Source organism: Fopius arisanus, unplaced genomic scaffold, assembly GCF_000806365.1.
Source record: "Fopius arisanus strain USDA-PBARC FA_bdor unplaced genomic scaffold, ASM80636v1 scaffold00033, whole genome shotgun sequence".
Lineage (NCBI taxonomy): Eukaryota > Metazoa > Arthropoda > Insecta > Hymenoptera > Braconidae > Fopius > Fopius arisanus.
In genome coordinates this window covers 281,807-308,196 of record NW_011887772.1, presented here as the reverse complement: position 1 = coordinate 308,196, position 26,390 = coordinate 281,807, and the positions used below count along the sequence as shown (strand labels likewise).

The 26,390-nt window shown below is 42.6% G+C and overlaps 6 protein-coding genes across 8 annotated transcripts; 4 read left to right on the top strand and 2 right to left on the bottom strand.

Annotated features, from left to right (window-relative positions):
• The first annotated feature begins 1,566 nt into the window (after positions 1-1,566).
• Positions 1,567-11,327, top strand: LOC105265979 (soluble guanylate cyclase 89Db). The gene is made up of 19 exons (XM_011303840.1): positions 1,567-1,938; positions 3,069-3,268; positions 3,339-3,532; positions 3,683-3,816; positions 3,933-4,169; positions 4,249-4,448; positions 4,530-4,637; positions 4,809-4,977; positions 5,055-5,198; positions 5,297-5,450; positions 5,557-5,666; positions 5,747-5,836; positions 5,924-6,019; positions 9,709-9,795; positions 9,857-10,025; positions 10,218-10,377; positions 10,442-10,647; positions 10,740-10,945; positions 11,014-11,327. The coding sequence occupies exons 1-19, from the start codon at positions 1,897-1,899 to the stop codon at positions 11,203-11,205; spliced, it is 2,898 nt and encodes a 965-aa protein (XP_011302142.1). The 5' UTR covers positions 1,567-1,896; the 3' UTR covers positions 11,206-11,327.
• Positions 6,028-8,117, bottom strand: LOC105265913 (trypsin-1-like). Its single transcript, XM_011303728.1, has 7 exons — positions 7,845-8,117; positions 7,367-7,697; positions 7,136-7,298; positions 6,836-7,038; positions 6,576-6,778; positions 6,425-6,479; positions 6,028-6,347 (listed from the first exon to the last, which is right to left on the bottom strand). Exons 1-7 carry the CDS (start codon positions 8,025-8,027, stop codon positions 6,220-6,222), a joined length of 1,266 nt encoding a protein of 421 aa, XP_011302030.1. The 5' UTR covers positions 8,028-8,117; the 3' UTR covers positions 6,028-6,219.
• Positions 11,328-11,637: 310 nt separating the features above from the next.
• Positions 11,638-14,072, top strand: LOC105265914 (trypsin-1). Of its 2 annotated transcripts, none has more exons than XM_011303729.1 (5): positions 11,638-12,654; positions 12,912-13,026; positions 13,084-13,246; positions 13,370-13,830; positions 13,914-14,072. In XM_011303729.1, exons 1-5 carry the CDS (start codon positions 12,550-12,552, stop codon positions 14,033-14,035), a joined length of 966 nt encoding a protein of 321 aa, XP_011302031.1. In that variant the 5' UTR covers positions 11,638-12,549; the 3' UTR covers positions 14,036-14,072. The 2 variants fall into 2 exon arrangements, with proteins under 2 accessions (XP_011302031.1, XP_011302032.1); XM_011303730.1 differs by having other exon boundaries at positions 12,627-12,715.
• Positions 14,073-14,769: 697 nt separating this feature from the next.
• LOC105265915 (trypsin-1) lies at positions 14,770-16,742 on the top strand. Of its 2 annotated transcripts, none has more exons than XM_011303731.1 (5): positions 14,770-15,221; positions 15,305-15,467; positions 15,525-15,742; positions 16,192-16,394; positions 16,460-16,742. In XM_011303731.1, exons 1-5 carry the CDS (start codon positions 15,005-15,007, stop codon positions 16,637-16,639), a joined length of 981 nt encoding a protein of 326 aa, XP_011302033.1. In that variant the 5' UTR covers positions 14,770-15,004; the 3' UTR covers positions 16,640-16,742. The 2 variants fall into 2 exon arrangements, with proteins under 2 accessions (XP_011302033.1, XP_011302034.1); XM_011303732.1 differs by having other exon boundaries at positions 14,772-15,221; positions 15,537-15,742.
• A 248-nt stretch (positions 16,743-16,990) lies between these two features.
• Positions 16,991-23,329, top strand: LOC105265978 (uncharacterized). Its single transcript, XM_011303839.1, has 13 exons — positions 16,991-17,139; positions 17,218-17,290; positions 17,355-17,520; positions 17,598-18,003; positions 18,075-18,132; positions 18,189-18,310; positions 19,218-19,462; positions 20,908-21,007; positions 21,173-21,221; positions 21,310-21,478; positions 21,585-21,796; positions 22,082-22,275; positions 22,391-23,329. Exons 1-13 carry the CDS (start codon positions 17,053-17,055, stop codon positions 22,571-22,573), a joined length of 2,064 nt encoding a protein of 687 aa, XP_011302141.1. The 5' UTR covers positions 16,991-17,052; the 3' UTR covers positions 22,574-23,329.
• On the bottom strand, positions 22,766-25,347 carry LOC105265916 (trans-Golgi network integral membrane protein 2-like). Its single transcript, XM_011303733.1, has 3 exons — positions 23,966-25,347; positions 23,831-23,869; positions 22,766-23,752 (listed from the first exon to the last, which is right to left on the bottom strand). Exons 1-3 carry the CDS (start codon positions 25,041-25,043, stop codon positions 23,409-23,411), a joined length of 1,461 nt encoding a protein of 486 aa, XP_011302035.1. The 5' UTR covers positions 25,044-25,347; the 3' UTR covers positions 22,766-23,408.
• Between the last annotated feature and the right edge of the window lie 1,043 nt (positions 25,348-26,390).

Sequence of the window (26,390 nt, the reverse complement as noted above, 5' to 3'; positions counted from 1 at the left end):
AACGACGCAAGACGATTTTCAACTTTCTGTTGAATTTGTATTGAGAACTCTCGGTTCTTGACGCGTTGGGGTGCCCCAGGACATGAGCCCTCCGATGGGGTCAAATCAATAATTTAAAAATTATTCAAATTCATTCAATATATCGCTTGAATTATTCCCGAAATTTCAAGTTCCGTCGAGTTGATACGATTATAATTCAATATAAATTTCTACTTGATTTAACTGTTAGACACTTGTCGGGAGATGTCAATCATCATCAGATCGATATAATGTACCTCCTAATCGTCTGCAATTTCAATCAACTCCTGGGTAATCACCGGCAGTAATCGATCACGCCTCACAACGATCGTGTATCTCAAGCCAAATATCAATAGCTCCTCGATTGAACGGGATATTCCCTCCACACACGCTTGACTTGATTCACTCGTGATTTTTCATTCAACAGGGTTTATCTCTTTGGTGGGGGGTCTGGGAGGGCTGGGGGTGGGGTGGCAACCCCTTCGAGCTTGGCGACATCTTGCTCCGATTTTTTCCATTGAAAAATTATGATCGTTCGGGTGAGGTATGGGACACGATAAAAATGATATGGAAAATGGAGGTGGAAATGAAAATAAAAATTCAACGACTCCGTGGGTTTCTTGGGGAGAGGAATTATTTGTGATTGGCCGGAGGAGATCCTCAGTCCTTCATGCTGTACGTCTTTGTGTTTCGCCGGGAGGATTCCTTGATATGGTACGACTGTTACGGTATTCTCGGAAAATTCATGCATGAGAAAAATTTTTACTCACCTCTGGTGCACCTGTACCTTCCGGCTAGAGATGTTTGGTATCAGGTGACCTGAAAGGAAATATATGTTGATGTCACACAATGATTCTTTGTTGAAACGAATAAATAATATTATTCTAAGCCGTAATAATCATAATAAAAAAATTATATCCATAATAATAATTATTATTATAATAATATGGGGGATATCGGATTGTTCGGCAATTCAATTGAGAGAGGATTAATTAGGAATTGTTCATTTGCTGGAGGTGAAAAAAGAGAAATTATTTATCGATTGCCGATGAATTAAAAATAAATCTCTTCGGCAGTTGATAACACAATTTTCTGACTTATCAGTAGTCAGACTCTTGCCTTTTCAATTCTACTCTATCGCTAAGAGCTCAATCGCCGATATTTATCGGATTTTTAAATTATATTAAAATATTAAAATTATTACACGATTTTCAGAATTTTCTATCTCATATTAATTTCGAGTTGCCATAACTCAGAAATAAATTCATCTTTCCCGCTTCAATTATCGGATTCCTCTCAATTTCAAATGTGAAATTAAAAAAAATTAAACATCCGAAAATTAAGCGATTTAAAAAACAACATAGATTAGTAATTAGTAATGATTGAAGGAGAGGGGGTGAAACGAGGGGGAAGGGCTGTTTTTATCGGTTCTCCTCCACAAGTGTTTGGGAAGACTAGAGGTCTCACGTACATAATATAAAACCTTCGGGATTAATGAGCCGTCATTATCATTACGCACCTCGCGCACGCGGCATACGTATCCACGACTTTGGAGTGGTATAATAACGCGCGGGATCAGCCACCCTTGTGCTCACCAGAGCTCAAGACAACTCAAAGTTCCTCGCGCCTCCAGCGTGTGAACATCGGGGCTCTGGTACCTCAACCCTCCAGTCAACCCTCGAACACGTAAAATATAAATTTTAAACGCAACACTTCAATGGGAATCCAAGTGCGACTGGTCCTGTGGGGGTGGGCAATTGGAATGGATAAAAAATGAATTGATTATTCTCGCGGGGGTAAATCAATTGGTGAACGTTCTGTGGAACCTGGAGCCTGGCACCTGGAACCTGGAGTTGGAAGAAGAACAGAGACTGGAAAATGTATGGAATGCTTCTGGAAAGCGTCCAGCACTTCGTGCAGGTCAGTGAAACCCTCCAGGAGGGAAAAGGTAGAGTCAAGGGTGGACTTGATAGAAATGAAATAATATAACATAAATTCATGAAAGTTTCTCCCCTTCTGTGATTCATGATCATCTCCCAAAAAAATGGTCTTAGGACACAAATGTGGATTAATGATAAAATATGAGCCGGTCTATGTAAAAATAGAGAAACTGGAAAATTATGATTATTGGAGATTTGTCTCGACCGCTCGGTGATAACCCAGGGGAAATGGTGGAATTTTTTTGTTTATTTTTATTTTTATCGAGAGATCGTTAACCTGGAGTTGTAACAACTCTAATTAGGGTGACGACAGGCAATTTCCATTCGAAATTAAGTATAGAATGGGGAAAATTGACGATTGGAACGTCCAACGAACGCTCCATTCGCTCTTGAAAAAATTCAATTAAAGAATAATAAAATGACATACGACTTTTTGTGGATTTCAGTCACGCACCACCTGCGACTATAAACAATCGTGCATCCAATTAAATTTATTATTTGTATGCGAATCCACGGTGATCAATAATACTTCCGTTTATTCCGTATTTCGTTGAATTTTTTTGTTCTGTTCTTTTTATCCGAAAATAAAAATAGAGAATGAGAAGACATTGATGTGAAACAGTGGACGGGGGTATTGCGTCAATGGAGCGTGCATGAAATACATTTGAATGTTTAATTACTCAATGGTGGAATTATTATTGAGATTAGATGACGATGGAAAATTGGCGATTGACACAGCTGGCCGATTGAAATTGATACCGTGACTGTGAGCAATTGATTTTTTCTTGACCGTTCGATATTTTTTATTCAGTAATATATTTGATTGCCCTATCAATTAATAATCATTATTATTTGCGGATTGAATTTTAGAGTGTAATGAGAAATATTGAAAGAGTAATGATTTATCCCGGCCCCTAGTGGATTTCTCCAGCAAAAAATAATAAATCGAGTGAGCAAAAAATTCGGAGAAGATGAGAACAGGGTAAATCTGTTGATTCCCATTATCGCTGAGAGAACAAAACTTTAACGGAGAAAAGCAATTCACCCCGTCACCACCAATAATGACTCGTCAAAAAACCTATAAAAACAGTCTCCATCTTATTTCTCCAGCTGGAGTACGGCGAAAGGATATGGCTGGACATTCTCCAAGAAGTGGGTGCCAAGAACACAGTATTCACCACTCGGCAAACATATCCAGATAGTTTAATGCCGAATTTAGCAAAGGCACTGGCGAAAAAAATTGGAGACTCGGAGAATAATATGATGGGATTCTTTGGAAAGTGTTTTGTCAGATTCTTCAGTAATCTCGGGTAACTATCACTCATTACGATTACGATTGGTTTAAAAAAAAGAAATCAAGAACATCTTTCACGCTGGCAGGTACGACCGTATGATCAAAGCCACTGGTCGTTATTTCTGTGAATTCCTGCAGAGTGTCGACAACATCCACATGCAAATGAGATTCACCTACCCAAAAATGAAGAGCCCTTCCATGTACATAACCCACGTGGATCCTCATGGGGTTGTCCTCGTTTATACGAGCACCAGGAAGGGATTCACCCAGTATTTCATGAGTGAGCATTAGATGAAAATCTCTACTCGGAGTGAATAATTCATTAACTATTTTCCCTCGAGAAAATCCATTAAATATATTCTATCACTCGAATCATTCGCAAAAATTCCCAAACCACGTCTAATAAACCCTCCGGTCTTTCCAATCACAGGTCAGCTTTTCCAAATAGCCAAAGATCTCTACGAAACTAGTCTTGACATTCGTGTATTAGAAACGACGGACGATAATCCTGGAGCGAGGAGTGTCATGGTGAAATTCAGGATAGACTTCGATAATCGCGATTACGTGAGTCGACGCTTGAATGATTAATTCACTAAACGGAATATTCTACAAATATTCTTTAAAAAATAAAATAACCAATTTATCGAGAGATTTATGCGCGTATGGTTATCATTTTGTAGATCGCCAAAGTGAATCGAATAAAAACATCAGTGGGTCCGGAGTTATCACCATTTTGCTGTACCCTGCTCCTCCGGCTGTTTCCTTTTGGGGTCGTGATGAACCCGGATATGAAGTTGTTGGGCGCGGGTGAGAAGTTGGTGCAGGCCTGGGGTGGATCGTGTTCAATATTAAATAGGCAAATGACTGAGGTCTTCAAGCTTCACAGACCCAAGGGGATATCATTCACCTGGGCTAACGTAAATCATTAATTAATTAATTCTCGATCCGTCTCTTCACAGGAAATAATATTCTTCACTTCATTTATCTATCATTCAGGTGCGTTTCCTGCACTCCGTGATGTTCGAATTGGAATTGATCCGATTCAACGAAAATCATTCAAAAAAACCGGAAACGGACGCTGAAATTCTCCCCGTAAAATTGGACAGAGGCAGTTACGTATCCAGGAGTATTTTGTTGAAGGGTCAAATGAGATATCTCGAGGATATAAAAGCGATAATCTTCCTCTGCAGCCCTTTGTGAGAATAATAATTAATACAATCAATTCCCTTCCACCAACGGACAATTAATTTGAGAGACAATAAATCACTGGTTCACAGAATAAATAGCCTCGACGAGTTGGGAGATATGGGAATCTATCTCAACGATCTGAACCCCCACGGATTGAGCCGGGAGATGGTGCTCACCGGCTGGCAGCATTGCGGCAGGTATTCTAATTGAAAAATACTCCACTCAATTTCACTCATCAACATAAATTGTTAATGTTTGTGGAGTTATCTGAGATTCATCTCAATTTCATCCGATAATTGTTTCGTTGTAGAACGGAGTATTCAATAAATTATTTGGAAATTATTCGCCAAATGCTCTTACAATTTCAGGCTGGAGATGATGTTTGAACGGGAGGAGCAGAGATCGGAGGAGCTTGAGAATAGTTATGCACTCTTGGATCGTTGGAAAAACAGAAGTGAAGAACTGCTGTACACGATGATACCACAAACTGTGGCAGATCGATTGAGAGCTGGTGTGAGTCCTCTCAGCACGTGTGAGGTAATGGAAAAATAATTGGTCTCTGTTTTGAGAGTTTAAAAAAATAGGGAGACAATTGACTTTTTTTTTTGTTCCAGTCCTTCGAGTCTATCACAGTTTTATTCTGCGAGCTGTGCGACTTCGATTCGTCAACTATTGAAGAAGCAATGGACATTGTCTCATCGATGAACGCTGTCTTCACGTTCTTTGATAGTCTCATGGACGAGTTCAAAGTTTACAAGGTGTAGTAATTACCGTTGTCACCGTTTGATGGTTTTGACTGGTCGAGGGTGCAATTACGTGTGTGGAACACGGAATGTTGAATAATTCATTACTCTAGGTCGAGACTGTTGGACGTGTATACATGGCTGCCAGTGGAGCACCTGATCGTACTAAGAATCATGCCAGGAATATTGCTGACGTCTCGCTGCAGCTCATCACACGGGTGCGCTCCCTTCAATTACCTTCTGGCGTCGCTATACAAATTCGGATAGGTGAGCAGTTGACCGGGAAATGAAAAGCTGTAGGTCCGATGATTTCGGGGGACATGTGTGGGTCATGGGCCTTTATTACTTCCGAGGTTTTTCTTTCTCTCTCCAGGGATACACTCCGGACCTGCTGTCGCTGGGATTGTTGGCCTCAAATTACCCCGATATTGTTTCTTCGGGGACACTGTCAATACGGCATCCAGAATGCAGACAACTAGTTTAGTTAGTCTTTTTTTAATATATTTTCAAATATACCCCCCCTTTTTGCATTATCTTCAATGAAATTCACTTTATTATTGCAGCCAGGGAAAATCCACATATCTCCGGCGACTAAAGCCCTTTTATCACCCGAACTTTATCGCACAGAATCACGTGGGATTGTCTCGGTCAAGGTGAGCGTCAAAAGTCATAAAAAAAAATAATAAATAACGAACCGTGTCGGTTCTTCCCCTTTCGACTGTATCATATTTTATTTGAAGGGTAAAGGCAAGATGGAGACATATTGGCTCTACGAGAGCACAGCAGTACCATCGATAACTGGACCGAAAGCCATTCCATCGATTCAACTCCCAGAGGCCTGAGCAATAAATCACAAAATCAATCACTCCACTATACCAGCACAATAAATCAAATGTATCATCTCCAGAATGTGCCTTCAAACAGCAGCCTGAACTGACAAACCGAAATAAATAAAACTGTTGAGCTTTCAAAGTATTGTGTACATTAATTACAAGCCCATCACAATCAACCATCGATCCAAATTACATCCTCTGAATTAATTGTCGCTTAAACACCGACACGAATCTTTGGTTCTGAACTCTATCCACGTTATGTATCGATTGACTCGTGCGTAAACACCAGGATATCCTGGTGCGGCGCAACCCTCGCCCCACGAGACTATTCCTGAAATGATAAGAGCATGAATACCAATTGAATTACCCAAAAATGCTCACTCGAGAAAAGAAAAAATCGATACACACCCACCACTTTGTAGGTCTTGCCATCGAGCACGTGGAGAGGGCCACCACTGTCTCCCTAAAAATATCCGGAATTCAGAATTCTTCACGATCTAATTTAATATTAATTAATTGTAATGAATTTTTTTTTTATTATAATAAATCGGTGATCTACTTGACACGAGTCCTGTCCCCCCTCGGGATACCCAGCGCACATCATATTCTCGGTTATTTTCCTTGCAGGGTATTTGGTGGCCCGACAAGCAGCATTGGTCATGATGGGCACTGCCACTTCCTGCAGAGTATTAGAAGTGCTTCCGGATTCGACAGTAGCACCCCAACCGGTGACTATGCCTTGCCATCCAGCGTATGTCGGTCCTAAAACGATATTTATTAGGGCAATCCATTGTTTTGTCTGCCTCCATTAATACCAACCCCTGTCCGACAAACAGACGGGCCTCATCGGCCCCTTAAACACTATCCTCCCATCTATCTTGATGAGGGCGATATCATTGTTGTAGTTTGCTGTGGAATAACTCCCATGCTTAATAATATCCGCCACTCGATACGTCATCGTCTCCGAAGTATCACTCCGGTTGTGAGCACCGACTACTACCCTCATCTGATTCTTGTTGAAGCTGTCGATGCAGAAGTCACGTCGACCAATAATAATTAACATTCAAATTTATCCTGAGAGATAGCAATTAATCGAATCAATTCAATTGATTATATTACCGATCGACGCAATGTGCTGCGGTCAGCACATAACGATCACTGATTATCGATGCTGCACAGTAGAATTTATTGTTGTACGTCAGGTAGACGACCCACGGGTATTTAGCCATTTGGGCCTCGGCACCACCGACTATTCGATTTGGAGGTGCCGACAAGCCGCACTCTGAGGAATAAATCGATTTATCAAAAATCTGAGAATTGGGAAAAATCCGGGAATATCCTGATACATACGGCATGCTGGACAATCCTCAGGCGCAACTGGTGTGGCTTTCGTCGTTGTGGTTGTGAAGGGATTGAGCACCCAGTCGATAAAATTTTTATCAGGGACATCAGATCCTGCGTTCGTCTGACTTGTGGCATTTCCCCTCGGATCAATGATCTCTTGTTTAGGTCTCGTTGTCGTTGAATTTCTATCATCATGAGGTCTCCATTCAACATGTGGTTTTCCCCCATTCTTATCAACAGACCAATCTGGTGGGTGTGCCAATTCACCTTCAGACAATAAAGGATTGTCTACAAATCCCTCTTCAAACTTATCACCACTCAGTCCGGGAATCACATCCTGTGGAATTAGCCCAAGCTAATGAACTCAAACTGCCAAAATAACTTCAATTCATCGTTAAGATACGGAAGCAGGTCAAGGTGTTAGATGAGTGTCACTGTTAGAGGGTTATCAGGGCAATGCTCCTGGTGATAATGGAGAGGTCACCTTCGAATTCAGCGACAGGTGTTCCCCAAAATTTGGCAATGCCGATTGCTTCAGGATCACTGCCCAGACGTCCTCTGGAATCACCAGGGGTGATCGGACTCCAGGAATTTGTCCATCCACGAATAATCCAGAGGTTGATATCAATTCCATCAGCAATCCCCACACTGTTATTGTTCTCTTCATATTTAATCAATGAACACACGCACTAGTACTTGCAATACCCGATGTACCGCGGACTATTCACTTCGACGGTCACTTTCACACAAGCCTTCTTCATCGATACCACATCGTTATTTATACGGAATAGCGGACAAACGAGTACAACCAAGTGAAAATTTAGGCTAGCAGTATTTTAATTCAGGTTTACCCCCCTCACTCGACCCTCATGTTTAATATGAAGTCGTTTAACCAAGTGTTATCAGCACGTGATCAAATACCTGAGCACCGCTTGCTCGAGATAAATATCTAAGACATGCGCAAATTATTTCCTTATCACTCCTCGGGCAAGCGGATATATTTTCTTTTTGTCAATTCCGAAATATCGCGCTGACCTGGTTCACTCGGATGACACACATATGAGGAAATCAAGGCTCAGGTCAAAAAATTCAGTTGCTAATTCAATGCGAGGGGGCAATTATCAGGGATGTAATTAATTAATTGGCGAGGAGAATATTTTCTTACAGCCAAATGTGTTTTTCCCAAAATTATATTCCGAGAATTATTTGGAACTCTTATCGTGACGAGTGGGATTTCGAGAGAGATAAGGATAGGTGATAAGGATTTGCTTGTTTTTCGTGGAGACTGGCTACTGGGCTATCGCCGTGGACCGATGTACCTGTGAATCCGTAATTGACAGTGGGTCAAGGTATATGGGTCACAGCACCCTCATGCGGGTGTCAACAGTGCGTCGCGATTTGCCCCATTGTCTTATTTCCATGACGAGTTGGAGCCTAAATGGAGATTCTTTTATCGGTGAAGCCTTGATTTATCTTTCGTCAGGGTCAAATTATGGAATCATCGAATTCAGATATTTTTTTAAACAGCCGACGTCCATTTCTCTGATTTTTTTCTTTATCAGAGAAGTAATTGGTTACCGGTCGACTGAGAATCTTCCAGGAACTCGAAGGAGGGTGATTGTCTCCTGCTCAAGGGCAACCGACAGATTAACGCCGACCTGATTGCACTGTGCTAAGCCAGATGGCAAATCCTTCATCGATAATGGATTTATTTTATTACCTCAGGATGTGGATCATCGTCAATGGCACAAGGTCGAAGATGTCGCAAGGAGCAGCTAGAATGTACTTCATTGTCATCACCGAGATGATGACAAATTGAAGATGAGATTGATGAGACACGTGGAGAAGACAGTGGAGAAGAAAGTGGAGATGCAGTGATCATCGCAGGGAGCAACTTTCGTTTTCGGTTACGAAATGGTGACGCGGGGGTTCCGCGAAAAATCCGTTGATTAATGCGTGGGAGGGCGGGTATCAGCAGGGGATACCATTGTGGGATTGACAATGTTCGTGTTACTGAGTGAATTTATCCTCGAATAACATTGGCTGGAGTATTGCAACACGTCTCGAAGCCGATCCATATGATTCCACGGTGTAGTACAAACGTTGGGTGGTAATGGCTGGGGACAAGAATGATTTAAAGGCCTGGCGGCACATCTGCCAATGCAAACGCACCGGCCAAGGTGACGCCCCACCAGCAACTACAGTTTATTAGTTATAATTTACTATAAAACGGCAAAACAGTCTGGCACGTCCACTTTGCAATCGTCAACGCAAGTTGAAGGGTATCGGTGGCCCGGTCGTTGGACTCCTCGAGTTGACGTCGATTTTTTCCAAGTCTCTGGTGATTTATTATGGCTGTGGTACCAGCTGTTATGGTGTGTGCTGGGGTTATCTGGTGGGCCAGTCTCGTACAAGTTTGGGCCCTACCGAGTTTGGTAAGTTTTCATGGGGTAATTGGAAAAATTCGAGGGAAAAACTTTTTTGTTTTTATTGTAGGGACGTTATGGAAAAGTTGGGTCCACGGGGTCCAGTGGCTCAGGATCATTCAACGCGACTAGCAGGCAGTCTATTGATGAGGATAGCACCATTGATGAGGACAGTGATAGTGAGGGCAATCCAGCTCCTATTGCTTATCCCAAAAGTCCCGAGTTTTGCAGTGATTGTGGTGAGTCATTGTATTTGAGAAATTTCTCATTCTGCGGAATCCAAAGTCGGGTCAGAAAAAAATTACCGAGGCAATTTAATCTGACGAAAAAGACTTGACTTTCATAAAATAATTGACCCGATTATCAATTACGAAATTGAAATACAGAGTGGATTAATTTGTGATGAAAAAATTATTGCGTTACGATTGCAGTTTGCGGAGGGGGTAGGAGGCAGAGAATAGTCGGAGGGGATGTCACAAGTTCCCAAGAATTTCCCTACATTGTTGGACTGACCAAAGCTGGTGAATTCCACTGTGGAGGAAGTTTAATTACAAGGCGTCACGTCCTTACCGCAGCTCACTGCTTAGTCAAGTAAATTAGTCTAGCCCAGTTCTCATTGACAGCTGGTACTTATCCACATCAAAATAATTCACAGATTCGACAGTCGAGAGTTCACGTTGTACCTGGGTATCACTGATATCACGAGCAGAGGCCCGTACGTTGTCAGACGAAGAATCAAGAGTTGGAGTGTACCAGACGATTACAACGGCTTCACTCTGAATAATGACGTCGCTGTTATCGAGTTGGACAGGCCAGTGGCATTAGATGGACGTGTAAAAACGGCTTGTCTCCCAGAAAACCGTAAATCCATAATTGATTTTTTTTTTTGCAATTGACAATGATTAATCATTCACATTGAATGAAAAATTATCTGATGTTTCGTAATTGTTCAGGGGCTATCGATTACACGGGCTCTCTGGCCACGACAATCGGTTGGGGGCGAACCCTTCAAGACGGAGAGACCAGCCAGTACCTCCGAAAAGTTCAGGTGCCTGTCCTCTCCGACGAGGAATGCGCCGAGTCAAGTTACCCAGAGTCTCGTCTCACTGAGAACATGTTCTGCGCTGGCTATCTCGAGGGAGAACGAGATTCTTGTGGAGTATGAGAAAAAAGAAATTAGAAAAGTCTCCGGACTCAGTCCCAATAATTTTTTTTCAATTTCCACAGGGCGACTCTGGAGGTCCTCTGTTGGCACAGGCACCTGGGGGACATCTCGAAATAATCGGACTTACGTCCTTCGGACATGGTTGCGCCCAGCCGAGGTATCCTGGTGTCTATACAAAATTGACGAACTACCTGGGATGGCTGAGAGATCAATTGGAAGACGAGTGCATCTGTCCATCCCCTGGTCAACTATAATTCCTACCCCTAGATCCACACCCCCAGCTCTTAAAATTTCGATATTCATGACAATCTAGTCTCATTTAACTCATAAGTTTAGAATAACGGGAGAAGGAATGGAGATACTGTGATTATGTGTTTGATCATTAGCTATCAATTATCAATAAATTGATTCACCAAAAAATATAAAAAAATCTTTTCTCTCGAAAATCAAATGAGATACGAAAAATTCCTCTGACGTTTCCATCGTAAATCGACCGTTTCCCCGGTAAACCGATAATGAAGAAAAATTTTGAATTCTTCTTATTTCACTTTTCCACTTGACTACTGAATAAATCTCCCCTCGAACCTAATTGATGAGATCGAATCATCACGTGATGTCTCACGATGCACAGATATGAGTAATGGTAATCGGGTCACTCGACAGAAAACGTTTTGCTTTCGACGGGCGAATGTAGGTTAGTGAAACCATCGAACCGTTACGCACAATACCTCAGTTCAAACGGAAATATCACGACTGTAAGGCATATCCGAGCATTCCATCCAACAAAAACCAGACAAATTGAACAAAAATCCACGTAATGATGTAAGAACACCTCTCGTCAGCGATTTCGTATCACAATTCCGAGAAACTCTGAGCGAAATAGTTAACTAGCAGCTTATAACAATTGTCACAAGCAGATAATAAACACAGAGAGCGCCAACAATAAAATGACTCAATCCCCGAACCCCTTGGCACCGGTGAATTCCCCTGTGTTTTTGGTGAGAGAAATCTCCCCCCATGATTATTACGAAATGGAGTTTCGAATTTTTACTCAAGGTGGGGAAGCTCGGTGACAAGATAAGTAGGTTTACGCCTCAACTTCGTTGTAGGAATGGTAAAAATCCATATTCTCGATCAACAGTTGCCGCTTTACGGTATCTAGCCGCGTTAGAAAGTGATTCCTCCTGGTTTTATCCATTTCTGCATGTTAATGATACTTAATTAATGCAAACTCACTGGTAAGTGGCTGAAAGGGAGACGAGCTGGGGCTGGCATCCAGCTGGTGAGAGAACTTTCTTCGGGTGTGCGAGCACACGTCTGCTCACTTCAATCATTAGTATCGCGCGAGTTTATGAGACCGGTGAAAGCTTCTGGAGTTCTTCTCGTCGATGTCACTGGGTTCTCCTTGAATAAATAAAGCAAAAATCAAAATTGATCATCGCGAAATCATTAGCCATTAAATTATGAAGTACGTTGTGGCTCTCAGGCGTTGAGATATGACGCGCGAAAGACGGGAGGGCAGAGTGCTGAGTCAGGATAAGACAGATTTTTGATAGTAAGAGTTCATCGTCATTTAGTTCAAGTGCTGTGGGATTATCATGAGGTGGTCTTCGGTTATTGTTCTGGCATTTTGCTGTCAGTGTTTGCTGGTCTACGGATTCATTCGGCCACACCGGATCGAGAGCGACACCAGAATCTTCGGTGTAAGTCGAGCTAATATGCAATGTGACCTTTGTGATTACGCAGTCAATGTCAAGATCATCGGTGAGTGTCTTGTGTGCGTGACAGTCATGATGCACTGATAGCAGCTGATGGTGGTCTGTGAGACCTTGACACTCGTATCAGTCGCACTTTCACTAGTCGATGACTTCAGGCATTTTGCGAGTCAACCGCGCCAGATTTATTTATATCGATTTATCTATTGTTTTTTTTTCATTGATGGAGTCCTTGAATGTTGCAGACCTCTCCGAGGAACCGCTCCGGTAAATTCCTCTTCGATGAGATATTCGGCATCGACATCACGGGCGGTGCCGCCAGCGAGAGCAACGAGCAAAGAATTCGGAATTGCAGTTGTGGTATGACATCACATAATCCTCAATCAATCACGGCTTGATGATTATCCTGGTTTCTAGAGTGCGGAGTGTATAATCAGGAGAATCGAATTGTGGGTGGTCAAGCATCAGCACCGCATCGTTACCCTTGGGTAGCACGTTTGGTGTATGAAGGTCGATTTCACTGCGGCGGAAGTCTCTTGACGAATGACTACGTCCTCACCGCTGCCCATTGTGTCCGAAGGTATGATTCACTTGATAATCTTCATTAATTCACTCATTGATAGAGACCTTTCAAAACTTCATGGAAGCCATGACAGGAATCATCATGAGGCTATTCAAACAACTTGCTATTGATTCCTTCCAGGTTACAGCGATCAAAGATTCGGATCATCCTTGGTGATCACGATCAGCTGATCAACACCGAGGCGGTGTCTGTGATGCGTGCTGTCAGTGCAATAGTTCGCCACAGGAATTTCGACATAAACTCTTACGATCACGACGTGGCCCTGCTGAAGCTTCGGAAACCAGTTAAATTCTCCAAGACGATAAAACCCATCTGTCTCCCAGCATCATCAACGGAGCCAGCTGGTAAGGAGGGCATCGTCGTTGGATGGGGTCGCACCATGGAGGGCGGAATGCTTGCGGGAGAGGTGCGCGAAGTTAAGGTGCCGATCCTCACGATCGACCAGTGCAAGAGGATGAAGTACAAAGCTAGTCGTATCACTGATAACATGATTTGCGCTGGTAGAGGGAGGATGGACTCCTGTCAGGGGGACAGCGGGGGTCCCCTACTCGTGCAGGAAGGTGATAAGTTTGAAATAGTCGGTAAGTATTCGTCTTATCGAGTTATGGCTTCAAAACTTTTTGCTCGTGTTCGCAAACTTAATGGAGGGGTTTCTTCGTTTCAGGGATTGTGTCGTGGGGCCTCGGCTGTGGGAGGCCCGGATATCCAGGGGTTTACACGAGAGTCACGAGATATCTCAATTGGATCAACAACAACATGCAAGACACCTGCTTTTGTAACAAATAAATCACTTACTATATACAGAAATAGAAATAAATCGTGTACAGGAATTCCTTTTGTCGATTTTAACGAAAGTCATTTTTTTTTCTGTCCAAATTTATTGTCAACATGATGACATGACCTGATAGCAGGTGAACGCTGGAGGAATAATAATGCTAACGGTTTTATGACACAGAAGGTGTGAAGACTTATGACCGAGTAAAATGATACTTCATTGGCGGTTACGGCTAGGGAAAGTGGCCCTGTCGGGTTTAGTTTTCCAATTTAGACAATTTTCCTACAAAAAATTTGACACTTTCGGTATCTGTAAAATTATTTAAAGGCAACAAATGTAGGACAATTGATTGTTTACTGGAATTCAAAGATAATTTATTGCGGCGATAACCACAATTGGGCTAGTTATCAATTATTTCATGAATATAACGCGCGTTCTTCGGATATCGCGAAGCGTTTGTCGACCCCAGCACTGAACCGGTCCTTGGGCGTCGCATGTTAGATTGCTCTTTACATTCTCATATTACGGTACCGCAATATTTTCCATCACATTACTCGTTCAATCCTGTTCCACCAAGTTCTAACACATGGGTGGTGACTGTTAAAATGCGGCTTAAAATAACCCAGCGGTGGGGAAGGGAAAAAGCATTGAATCGAGTGTAAAATGCGTGAGTTTGCCTTGCGGTCAGTGACAGGATTTGACCGTGAACGTGAACTTAAAATGTTCAAATGGTGTCCAGCGAGGCGCCGAGTCGTCCAGCCTTTACCTCACCTCCTTCCCCGGATTTTCTCCTTCTCTTTCTTCTTTCCTAGTCTCATCAGGTGACCGGTCAATCGCACTAAAGACATCCAGAGCTCGTCAACACGGTTCAGGGACATGAACGTTGCCAACTCTTGACGTTCAATTAATCCATATTTCCGATCAAATTTTGGGTGACACAAGATTGCATTTGTAGATTCAACGTGTAATCAAGATTAGCAATGAAGTGTCACATGATAATTTCATTCGCAATTGTAATTGTGGCTGCGGGTCGCAAGACTGAAGTGAGTAATTCAACGATTTGGGAAAATTCTGATGGTATCAAGCAGCTGCGGGCTCAGGAGAAGGGATTGGGTAGTGATCTGGTGAAAAACTTCTTCGGAATATTCGGGAATAAACCTCCGAATTCTGAGACTCCGCCAGGGCCTTGTTACTGCAGTGAGTACTCCTCAACAATTCAATTAAAAATTCAAGATCAATTGAATTTCACCATTCGATAAATTCACTATCAATAATTTAAGGCTGCGGAGTTCGTAATGAGGGGAGCAGAATCGTCGGTGGTCAGACGACTGCTGTGAACGAATATCCCTGGATGGTGAGATTATCCTACCTCCACAAGTTCTACTGCGGTGGATCATTGATCAATGATCGTTACGTCCTGACAGCCGCTCACTGTGTCAGAGGGTAATTACCTCAGATCTTCACAATAAAATCCGGAAATTCTATGATCGTTATCTCCAGAATTGTTTTCAGATTGATGTGGTTTATGATTAAGGTAACATTCGGTGAGCACGATCGGTGCGACGAGAAAAATCAGCCCGAGTCGAGATTCGTAATTCGCGCGATAACTGGAGATTTTAATTTTATGGATTACGATAATGACATTGCACTGCTGAGGCTTAATGATCGGGTGCCATTGAGCAATTCGATCAGGCCCATCTGTCTTCCCTCTGTCAAAGGTAAGAATCGATGCACCCTTATCAATTAATTCAGCTCACCGGAAGACGATCACGCGGTGGCTGAGGAATTTTTCAAATTGCGTAAACCAAGGCGACCCCGTTCCGCCCCATTATCACTTTTTTTATTACGAGACGTATTACAGCAGTTGATAATTCCAGACATACGGGTACCCCAGACCGTCTGAGCCTTTCAGCGAAAGGACATAAAAAATCAGGGCATTCCCCCTTTTCCTTCTGCATTATCCAGAGTCTGATGATACCATTTCTATATCACAATCGTAAATCATTCCTCTGACAAACTGTGACATTGTTACTGTAACTCATACTGCATCTGCGTTTTAAGTAATTTCTCTGGTAGAATTTTTTTCATTACGCCATCTGCGGCTAACTTTCACTAGTTGTTAAAATATTCCACTGCGATAGGGGTTCACTGGTATTTTTCCTTTCAGCGAAGACGTATGAGGGGGTCAAAGCTATAGCCGCGGGCTGGGGGACACTCAAAGAGGATGGGAAGGTGTCGTGTGTCCTCCAGGGGGTTGAGGTCCCGGTTATGTCGCAGGCTGCCTGTAGGAATACTAGTTACAAGCCCACCATGATATCCGATAACATGCTGTGTGCGGGTTATCCCGATGGGAAGAAGGATTCTTGCCAGGTAATTGATGAGCGCAAAAAAAAATCGGAGCAAATTACGGAGGGATTCATATAATTTTCCTGCAGGGGGACAGCGGCGGTCCACTGATAGCTGAGAGGGATGACAAGAAGTACGAGGTCATAGGCATCATTTCCTGGGGAAACGGCTGCGCAAGACCCGGATATCCAGGAGTTTATGCCCGTCTCACTCGTTATTTAGATTGGGTCCTGGAGAACTCGAAGGACGGCTGCTTCTGTGAAACCTAGGAGTCTCAGGACCTCAGGGCCTCATCTTAACTCATAACGAGATTTTTAACATGTCCACCATCTTTATTGCCATGTATTAATGATGATGGAATAAATGAATTAACACCGATAAAATGATGGCGTAATTTATTCATTCCCTTATTGAAATAGGAAGATATTGAGAGGTGCACTGGCGAATAGAGAGAGAGAGTCTGGATTAACGGAATACTCAGTGAAGATTTCCATCAGGCCCTGACCGCATTGAAAACTGCCGAAAGAAATAAAACGAGAATCGCTTCCTCAATACCTCGCGGGTGCTTATGCTGTAATACTGTTGTCCTGTGTAATATCGAGATGCGGGCAGTACCGCTATGTAACATCGAGCACCGGGGGATACCTCTGCAGTTGTTGTTCGACTTACCGAGGGACTAGTCATGAATCTGCAAGAGTACGTTAAATATCTCATCTGCGTGATGGCTGTGAGCTTGATACCAGGTTGTCAGGGGTCCACTGGAGTTCAGGTGAGTGCATCCAAGTGTTCATTGAGTTCTGGGGAGTATCTTGCCTGATGGTTCTGGTTTTTGGGATGATTTGGGTAGGCGGTGGGGTCCAGAGTTGGGAGAGGGGTCCTCGATCTGCTTTTTGGAAGATTCAGAACTTGTGGAGGATGTGGTGAGTCATTGATCGATGATTAATTCAGCGATGGATCAATATTTGAGACTGATTTGATTGACAGTGTGTGGACGATCGAATCGAGCGGGGGCGAGATTTCTTGGTGGCGAGGATACAGCTGCTCATGAATTCCCGTGGCTCGCTGATGTTCACGTGAAATCCAACACTCGAGTCAGTGGAGTTCTCATCAATGATCGATTCGTACTGACTGCTGCTAGCCAACTCATCGCGTATGTTTGGGAATTAATTATCCACTTACGATTCGAGATGGATAAATTATCCTCTGGTTTCTCGTCGTTATCTGCAGGACTACAAGCCCGGAAGTGAAAATTTCCCTCGGAGGCTATGATCGCTGCCACCTGGACGTCTCCTCCATGAACATCTCCGTCGACAGTATCATCCTCTACCCGGAATTCACACCCAAGACCAACGCTCACGATCTCGCTTTGATTCGACTGAGTCGTCCAATTAAATTCGAGAAGAGGGTGTCACCAGTCTGCCTGCCGAATCCTGGGTCGACGTATCTGGGACAGGTGGGCACACTCCTGGGGTGGACCAGAGCTGAACAGAGCAGCAAGTCTTGCCTCCCAAGAAAGCTGGGACTTCCTGTCCTGGGGGCTAGTGAGTGCCTGAAGTCGGGGGTTCAACCTGGTGACTACCAGGATGACTCCGGTTGCATCGGCGTCATCGGGGGAAAATCCATCTTGTGTCAAGTATTATCCTCCAAGGATTCCCATTCAAATAAAAATCCACAAGTCTTTTAATCGATCATTTGAATTTTCAGGATGACGTTGGAACAGCTGTCATGTATCGGAGTTACGCAGGCATTTACGATCTCATTGGTAAATATTTTCTAATCTTTTTTTTTTTTCATTTAATGGTGACTTTGTTTCCGCAGGCATCCTCTCGGATAAAAATGTCTGTGACGACGAGTCAACACACGCCGGTATTTACACCCGAATCGGCCCTCATCTCGACTGGATTCTACAGATGACCAAAGACGCCTGCTATTGCACCAAGTGATCAGTCGTAATAAAATCCATTTGTTGATCGATTTTATTACTATTTGTATTGTTATTTATGGCTGTCAACCACTCAAAGCGGAAAATAAATTTTTAGTGCACCATTAAATGAGAGTTGTCAACGAAATAATTATTGCCTAGGTGACAATACACAATAGGCCGGATGTTTTAAAATACTCGCTGTATGATAAGCGATGGGAACGCATTTATTGTAAAACAGAGTTTGTTAGAAATGGATTTAGTTCGGTGTCTGAGTGCCTAGGGCCAAGAGAGGGATTTCTAGAATCAAGAGAGACTAGTGGAAAGTCCCGTTATATTAGATATCATGATATTGTCTATTGTCATTCAACTTTTAATTATTAAAATTGCTAATGGGCTCGAGGATGCGATAGGACGGCAGTACGACGTGTCTTATGGATCGGCAGCATATGAACACTGCGGTTAGTTGTAGAGTGAGAATTAAGAAAGAAGTTGAAGAGAAAGGAAAGTGAGAGGGTCTTATGGGGTGGATGAAGATGAAATGATACCCATCAGCTTTGTAAATCCCCATAAGTGGCCCCTTAAACGATTCGAGCAGGGTGGCTTGATTAATCCCCGAAACAACTTAATTACGAGATTTTTCTCTCACAGTTTGTGGGAAAAAAAATCCACCCCTCGTCGGGGATATCCGCATCGTGGGTGGACACGTCGTCACTCAGAATGAGTATCCCTGGATGACGATGATAACACACAATGGCTCGCTATTGTCCGGTGGTTCGCTGATAAACGATCGTTACGTCGTGACCGCTGCACATGTGCATCGTCCCGGGTAAACGAATTTCCACACGATAGATACGAATTTATTTAGTGACTGCTCGGTCTCTGTTAAATTTTTTAATATTTAAAATAATTTTCACCGTGTGCAGATGTTAAAGTTCAGTTTCAGGATTAACGAGCTGAAAGTCGTTGTCGGCGAGCACGACCTCTGTCGCTCCGACGCCAGCACTGTAATATTCTCGATCGAGAGGATGATTAAACACCCGGAGTTCAATGATATCAATCATCACGCAGATGTGATGCTCATTAGATTGAACATGAGGGTGACGTTCAATGAGTTCATTAGGCCCATTTGTCTGCCCTCTTTCGAGGCTTTCGTCAAGACCAGGAAGAGGTACAGTGGGAAAAATGTCACGGCCTTGGGGTGGGGTCTGGCCGATATTGGCGAGGAAGTCTGTGCCCCACGTGAGGTGATATTAGAAATTTTCAAGCCTGAGGACTGCCTGGTGAAGACTGATACTCTCATTTGCGCGGGGATTTATGGAAATGGAAAGGACACCTGTTCTGGAGACAGTGGAGGACCTCTTCAGATTATTAATAGCCAAAATAAATATGAATTATTAGGTACCCGAGTATTTTCATTCAAACACACCGGAACAATAAAAATATTGATAATTTACTCTTCTCTCCAGGAATTGTTTCCTCAGGGATCGGTTGCGGTACCGGCGATCCCGGTCACTACACAGATGTCCCCAGAATGGTATCCTGGATAATGAAAATCACGACACGTGACTCGATGTACTGCTGGCGTTAGAATCCAACAATTTTTCCAACTTGTTTCCCCCAGGATAAAAATCCCAAAAGTATCCCGAATTCTCCAACAACCCTCATCTAATGGATGAATGCCCAGTCCCTGGGTTTACGAGACTTCAGGGCCACATGGGATCGTATGAAGGTGGAGAGAAAGACATTTCGGGGGAGAAGAGGAAATACTTAAACACTCTCTAGGTCCTGGGAGATATCAAGGAGTAAATGTCCGCCTGACACTCTCAATAAAATATATAACTGTATCTACCGACGGTAGTGGCCGTGCGGTTAGAGTGCTGGACTAGCATGCCAAGGATCCGGGTTCGATCCCGGGCACCGGCGGTCAAAAATATATAGCGCTCTGATCTCACGGTTCCACTGCCGAGCGGTAGTCCTGTCAAAAGGACGACTGTACCAGGGCAGGTTTTTCCCTCAGATGAGGTTTTCCCTCCCTTTCGGCAAATGCGGTACAGGGGGTTGGGGGGTGGGAAGGGAACAAATCGTAAAAACCCGAAAGGGTATACGAGTGAAAGAAAATTTTATATAACTGTATCTTCTCGGCATACAGATGTCCCTATAAATTATTGAAACCCGTGAATTCCTGCCTGGAAATGTGATTAGTCATTATTGCCGTTCGTATTTCCTACAACCGGAGGGGTTTTACTTCGCGAAAACCAGGAACAGGTGATGTAATTATCCCCGGAAGCAATTATTGTTATTAAGCTCATTAACCCTTATTACTTATTACTGACTAATTCATGACTATTGAGCTGACAATTATAAGGGATCGTGACCCTCAGGCATATTCATTGATCGAGTGTGCTCAATATTTTATATTGTAACGCATTAATGGAAAGGGATTATGAGAGAAGTGGGAGGAATAAACAAATTATAATATCCAAGTTTATCGAGTTCTGCTTTAATCGGAATAGTTGCTCAGGATCGTTAAAACGTCAAGGCGATAAATATAACATAAGTCTCTGGAGGTCCGAGAAAATTGAGAACAAAAGCAAGAGAGTGATATCAATTCAGAGCACCTGCGAAATGTGTTCAGTGTAAAAATTCGGTTGAACGTGGATCAATCATCATGAAACCATCGATTTTCTTCATCATGGGGCTCCTCGTCGTGGACGTTAGTCCAGTGTTTAGTCGCAGGAGATTTAAGGAAATCCAAGCCCCTTTTTAAACTAATTTAAGTTCTAGTTCTTTTTTACCGCTTCGTAATTGAATTAAAAAGATACTTGGACTTCCGAATTATTTTCTGTTCAATCCTTCAAATGTGGGGAATTTATTGCAGGAGGGACTCGGCAAACGGTGGAGTTACCCCCGAGTTGATCCTGATTGTGGTACAAATGGATCTTACTCTCATTTTTTTACTCATTGCAGTTGTAAAAATATTCGCACAATCTGACAGACGATTTCATTGATCCGCAGAGTGTGGAACATTCGCGGAGGATATATCCATCCGAATAGTCGGAGGTACAGAGGTAACTCCTCACTCACTCCCATGGGTGGTGGCGATTTTTCACTTGAGGAGGCTACACTGCGGAGGTGCTCTGATCAATAATCGCTACATCCTGACTGCGGGCCACTGTGTCAAATGGTAAAATCTCGATGGACAAATGGAAAAATATTTCTTCCTTCCACATTTTCGATCTCAAAAAAAGATAAACTGAATCGGACAGATTCTAACGAATTGATTCGCCTAGGATTCCCAATTCCGAGGACTTGACGGTCGGCATTGGCATGCACAACCTTCACCAACGAAAAATCGGACAGATTGTTCAAATCTCTAGAGTGATCCTTCACAATAATTTCTATAGCGATGATCTACACGATACCGATGATATTGCGCTGTTAGAATTGAAAAATCCCGTGAAATTCACCGAGACTATCCAGCCGATTTGTCTTCCAGCGAAAGGTAGAGATAATTTTTTATCGGACGTCCTGTCTTCTATTCTCAATCACAAATGTATCACTTGATTTACGCCAAGAATTTGGAAAAATCCAGTGGTTCAATTTCGCTATAGATTTTTTTTTTCGTAAAGCAGAAATTATTCGGATATTTCTCGAAACGTTTGCATAGCTTTCATGGAATATTGCCATTGATAACCTGACCCTCGAAAATTGAATAAAGCCCCCGTATTGTCAATGGTCAACAGTAATCCAGAATATTCTATTTTCCATTTCATATTTAATTCATTAGGGTCTGAATACACCGGCCAGGACGTTAAAGTCGCTGGTTGGGGTCGTGTAAAATCCGGAGGAGAGGCTTCTTCAGTCCTTCAGGAGGCTACCCTCAAAGTAATGTCCTACGCCCAATGCAAGAATACCTCCCTCGGGAATTATATCACCAGATCGATGACGTGTGCTTACAACGACGGCGAAGATGCCTGTCAGGTAGTAAAGTAGTAATAAAGATTCTCGATTCATCACGCATGATGGAATAAAAAAAATATTTGATTAATCTTCGAAAAAATTCCGTCACGTTCCTAATCAAGAATAATTTTTTTAGGGCGATAGTGGTGGTCCTCTTTTGTTCCAAAGAAACAACTCTAAATTTGAGACCATAGGAATCGTGTCCTGGGGAATCGGCTGTGCACTTCCTGAATTGCCAGGGGTCTATGTCAGGCTCATGGATTATCTCGATTGGATCAAGTGGAATACAAGGGACGCCATTTACTGTATCGATAGCTGATTGGTGGAATGACGTAACTTGCATCTTGAGAGGAATAATTTATTTCGTTGAACCGTGTCCATTATTCAATCATAATTCATGTTTTTAATTAACCGGTTCATCAAGAACTGATCGTGGAGGCAATAAATCTTCAATTCAATCAACGCACATCCAGATAACCAGAACGCAAAATTCAATTGGAAAGTCCAGTCATTCGATTAGGAAAAATAAACTTCCTCTTAACTTTTATTAGCGTAAAAATTACGAAACCATTTATACATTATGTTTGTTCTGCCGATTAATACTCAGTTAATTACTACTGATAGTTGATTCGCCGGAATGGGGAATTCTTTTTTTTTTCTGGTTATAGAAAAAATGACTGAGTAGAAATCGTCAACGAATTTTTCGTGTTTACAATGCCTTATTATGCAATATTTCCACTGATACTATTCTAACGCTTAATGAATTTGAAACGATTTGACGGATTTCTGATAACTATTACCCTAGACGTATTTACACTAGATGTCTTCGGTCTCGTCCTGCAGAATCGTGAACAATTATTTATGTTCTGCTTAGAGTCGCGAACCTCATTGTTAATACTATTAAAACAGCTCAATAAGTAGTGGAGAGATAAAATTTTGAAATCGAATTGGATTTCAAGGCATTGATTTTAAATTGAGAACTTCATCACTCCAGTACTAGAATTCATCTCGTTCAAATCGTACGTCGTTGGGTGAATTTCCCTGAACATAATCTACTGAACTGTAAAAAAAAAAATTGTCATCGAGACAAATTGACAGAATAACAATGACATTGAACTCTTGAATCCCAGATCAATTTCTTCTTAAAAAAAACTTCAATAAATAACGTGAGTGACGTTCGAACTGCACTGGGAAGTGACAGCCTCTTCCAATGTGCAGTCTAGTTTTCTGTAGTTAGCTGTACTTGGTCTCCTCCTGCCACGTCCCCCTCTGGACCTCCTGCCCTCCAGGAGCATCGCAAAAATCTTGTGCTTGTGGTGGTAAGCCGCAAATAAACCGAATCCAAAGAGCCCGAACAGCGTGAAATACCCGAAGAAATGCGAATCGTCATCAGTTGTTACGCTGAGCTTAGGAATATTTTCAGGCTGTTTAAAATTCCCTGACGCAGTGTCTTGACCAGTTCCAGGGCTCCGAGGGGGAGATATCTGTTCACCATCCTCTACGATATTAAAATTAAATTATTAACCCCATACCCCACATCCACATGACACCATCAACTAATAAAATCTACTATCACCTTTATAATCCATCGCAGCCGGTGCCAGTCCCATTCCAGCTATGAATAATTCCAAAAAATAGTAATTCATTTAATTTTTAAAAGAAGTCACAATCATCCATTTTTTTTTGTTTATTAAAATTAATTTTTAATTACCTTCATCAGATACTTCAGCCTCGCCGAACTGAATCTCCTCTTCCCCTCCAGTATTCGCGGACAGAGTGGATTTTTCCACCTGCCCCTGTCCTGGAGAACTGCCCTGAACTTTTTCATTATTTTTCATTGGCTCTTTGTCCTTGGGAGCAGCGACAGGGGGAGGCAGGGCCTGGGTCGCAGAATCGTCATCCCCAGGTTTGTTACTCTCTTTCGTCTTATTCTTCTCAGTGGAAGGGGCAGGTTTCCCCTTGGTCACTTCCTCTTTCTGGGAATTTTTTGGAACCACTGGCTTCTGAGGATTCTCCTCAGGAGGGACCTTGCCAGTGCTGGTGGTCTGCCCTGATTTGCCAGCCTGAGAATTTCCCTGAACATCAGAGGCCACAGCCACAGCTTGGGAAATTTCAGGTGCAGCATTGGTAGAAGGAGGTGCTGCATCAGGCTTCACCACTGCCTTCACTTTCACCTTCTCTTTTTCCGCCTCCTTATCTTTAATTTTCTTCGCAGCATCCGCCGCCTGAATTTGCTGATCGATAACCTGAATCACCAGACAGAGAGGATTTATTTTCTTTGCACCTTTCGAACAAATCTTTGTGCAGCCCACGGGATCCTTCAGCTCTGTCGTCAGGACCTGGACGAAGGATCTTGTTTTCTCCAGGAATATTGGCTGGATATTCTCGAGGATCATGCATAATTCCAATGGATCGATTTTCTTCTCAATTTTTTCGCTGATAATATTATCGAAATGCGATTTATTCATTAGCACTGGAATCTCCAGACGTCGGGCTGCAGCGTGACAAATGTGGAACGCCCTGTCGAAGAAGGCAAGGCACAGGAAGGCATCGTAATTCGATTCTAATTTCGCGTCCTTTTGGGGAAAAGGGAATTTCTCACATTCCTCCAGGTACTTCGAGTTGATGATTTCCTCTGGGGTTAAGCAGAGATGGTTAGAACTGTTGTTATTCACCTCTGCGCGAATGATTTCCAGGATCGAGGGTACCTTGGGAGTAGTTGGTCCCCCGAGACTTTCAGAGGACAGTGATATTAAAAGAAATACAGGTAGTGATACTTTCAGAGACATTTTTGCGGTTTTCCTGAATTTTTTCCAACGGTCAATTCTTTCCTCGAAGCGTTATCAGATTCTTGTTAAAGAGATGTTGTCATCGTTCTAGGAACTGATGTCAACGTCGATGCAGCGGATAATCTCCACGATCTTCAAGGTCTTCTGGAGTTTTTCGGGAAATCGAATTCTCACTTACTGAGGAGACACTGTTCACTATTTTTTTAATCAACCACGAGTGTCAGCAGTTTATGATTGAGTATTATATTTCCACAGACAAAACGTGTCTCTGGAAATGATGAAGCACCGGCCAGAAAACATCTGATCCGGGACGACATCGCGGGGAATTCCATCTAGCCGTGGAGGATTGAAAGTTGTCGATAAAATAAGTATTTTTTTTATCGACAACTGCTGGGGCATCCGGACGATGGTGCCGGTGGTATCTGAATCGACTGATGATTTTTTAGGATTTTTTCGGAATCCCAAAATTCAGAAAAAACGATTACAGATTTTTGGACGAGAGTTTTTCTCGTCATTCAATCATGTACCAAAGATTTTGGAAATTTTTACCGAATAAAATTTCCACGGAATTTTCAAAAAATTCCAAAACGTAAAAAAGAAATGCGTTAAAAGAGATTTTCGAGGAATTAAAAGGTGACATGCCTTAAAAATTGTAAATTGACTTAATTATTCAGAGATTTTCACTGCGACGGGGTATTCATCGGTGAAATCATCGTGTGACTCTGAACAGAAATCATATGAAATCAATTCTGAAATCATGTGAAATAATCGGAAAAGAGCAATCATTGTGTGATGATATTTAAAAAAATAATAATCCTTCGCTATCCTGACTTAAACCTTATAAATGGTCCTTCTTATCAAGAATTAAACTTGAAAACCGCTCATCCCCCAACAACCAAGTTGTTACTAATTAAGATGATCATTTAGGGTTAAACGACAAGAACTGAATTCTTCCCTTAGAATTACCTAATAACATGACGTAATGGCGTTTAAGCAAGGACACAACCACCATAGCAAAGCAATGAACGTGTACCTATCGTTGAATTCCAAAGCTCCAGGTATGGAGAGGGGATTGAATTGAGATATTTGCCGTAACGTTGAGGGGTGTGGCCGACAGCTTTCCAGGGATTAATCCCCTGACAGCCAATCATATTCCAGCAGAAGCTCCCACCATCGAGCTTTTGGTGGAATGCTAGTCCGTGGAGCTGGTACCCCTCTTCTCCGATCCTAGCTAATTGCTCCGGGTTGCTTTAATATCGCATGTGGAATTAAATCCAAGGAAGGAGTCAAGACGCGAGACTACATGTTCATGGCAATTCGTGGACATCTCATGTAAACATGTGGCAT

Excerpts from the sequence above, each read along its gene's own strand:
- LOC105265916 (XM_011303733.1), bottom strand. The coding sequence starts at position 25,043 with ATGTCTCTGAAAGTATCACTACCTGTATTTCTTTTAATATCACTGTCC. Across the intron at positions 23,870-23,965 it reads GGCTGAAGTATCTGATGAAG|CTGGAATGGGACTGGCACCG; the intron begins GTAATTAAAAAT and ends AATTATTCATAG. Across the intron at positions 23,753-23,830 it reads GGCTGCGATGGATTATAAAG|AGGATGGTGAACAGATATCT; the intron begins GTGATAGTAGAT and ends TTAATATCGTAG.
- LOC105265915 (XM_011303731.1), top strand. The coding sequence starts at position 15,005 with ATGAAGTGTCACATGATAATTTCATTCGCAATTGTAATTGTGGCTGCG. Across the intron at positions 15,468-15,524 it reads GCCGCTCACTGTGTCAGAGG|AATTGTTTTCAGATTGATGT; the intron begins GTAATTACCTCA and ends CGTTATCTCCAG. Across the intron at positions 16,395-16,459 it reads GGAAGAAGGATTCTTGCCAG|GGGGACAGCGGCGGTCCACT; the intron begins GTAATTGATGAG and ends ATTTTCCTGCAG.
- LOC105265979 (XM_011303840.1), top strand. The coding sequence starts at position 1,897 with ATGTATGGAATGCTTCTGGAAAGCGTCCAGCACTTCGTGCAG. Across the intron at positions 1,939-3,068 it reads GCGTCCAGCACTTCGTGCAG|CTGGAGTACGGCGAAAGGAT; the intron begins GTCAGTGAAACC and ends TTATTTCTCCAG. Across the intron at positions 10,648-10,739 it reads GGCTTGTCTCCCAGAAAACC|GGGCTATCGATTACACGGGC; the intron begins GTAAATCCATAA and ends GTAATTGTTCAG.
- LOC105265914 (XM_011303729.1), top strand. The coding sequence starts at position 12,550 with ATGAGGTGGTCTTCGGTTATTGTTCTGGCATTTTGCTGTCAGTGTTTG. Across the intron at positions 12,655-12,911 it reads GCGACACCAGAATCTTCGGT|ACCTCTCCGAGGAACCGCTC; the intron begins GTAAGTCGAGCT and ends TGAATGTTGCAG. Across the intron at positions 13,831-13,913 it reads TGATAAGTTTGAAATAGTCG|GGATTGTGTCGTGGGGCCTC; the intron begins GTAAGTATTCGT and ends TCTTCGTTTCAG.
- LOC105265978 (XM_011303839.1), top strand. The coding sequence starts at position 17,053 with ATGAATCTGCAAGAGTACGTTAAATATCTCATCTGCGTGATGGCTGTG. Across the intron at positions 18,133-18,188 it reads AGGCATTTACGATCTCATTG|GCATCCTCTCGGATAAAAAT; the intron begins GTAAATATTTTC and ends TTGTTTCCGCAG. Across the intron at positions 21,008-21,172 it reads TGGGGCTCCTCGTCGTGGAC|GAGGGACTCGGCAAACGGTG; the intron begins GTTAGTCCAGTG and ends AATTTATTGCAG.
- LOC105265913 (XM_011303728.1), bottom strand. The coding sequence starts at position 8,027 with ATGAAGAGAACAATAACAGTGTGGGGATTGCTGATGGAATTGATATCA. Across the intron at positions 7,039-7,135 it reads GCAGCACATTGCGTCGATCG|CTTCAACAAGAATCAGATGA; the intron begins GTAATATAATCA and ends CTGCATCGACAG. Across the intron at positions 6,480-6,575 it reads GGGGACAGGACTCGTGTCAA|GGAGACAGTGGTGGCCCTCT; the intron begins GTAGATCACCGA and ends GGATATTTTTAG.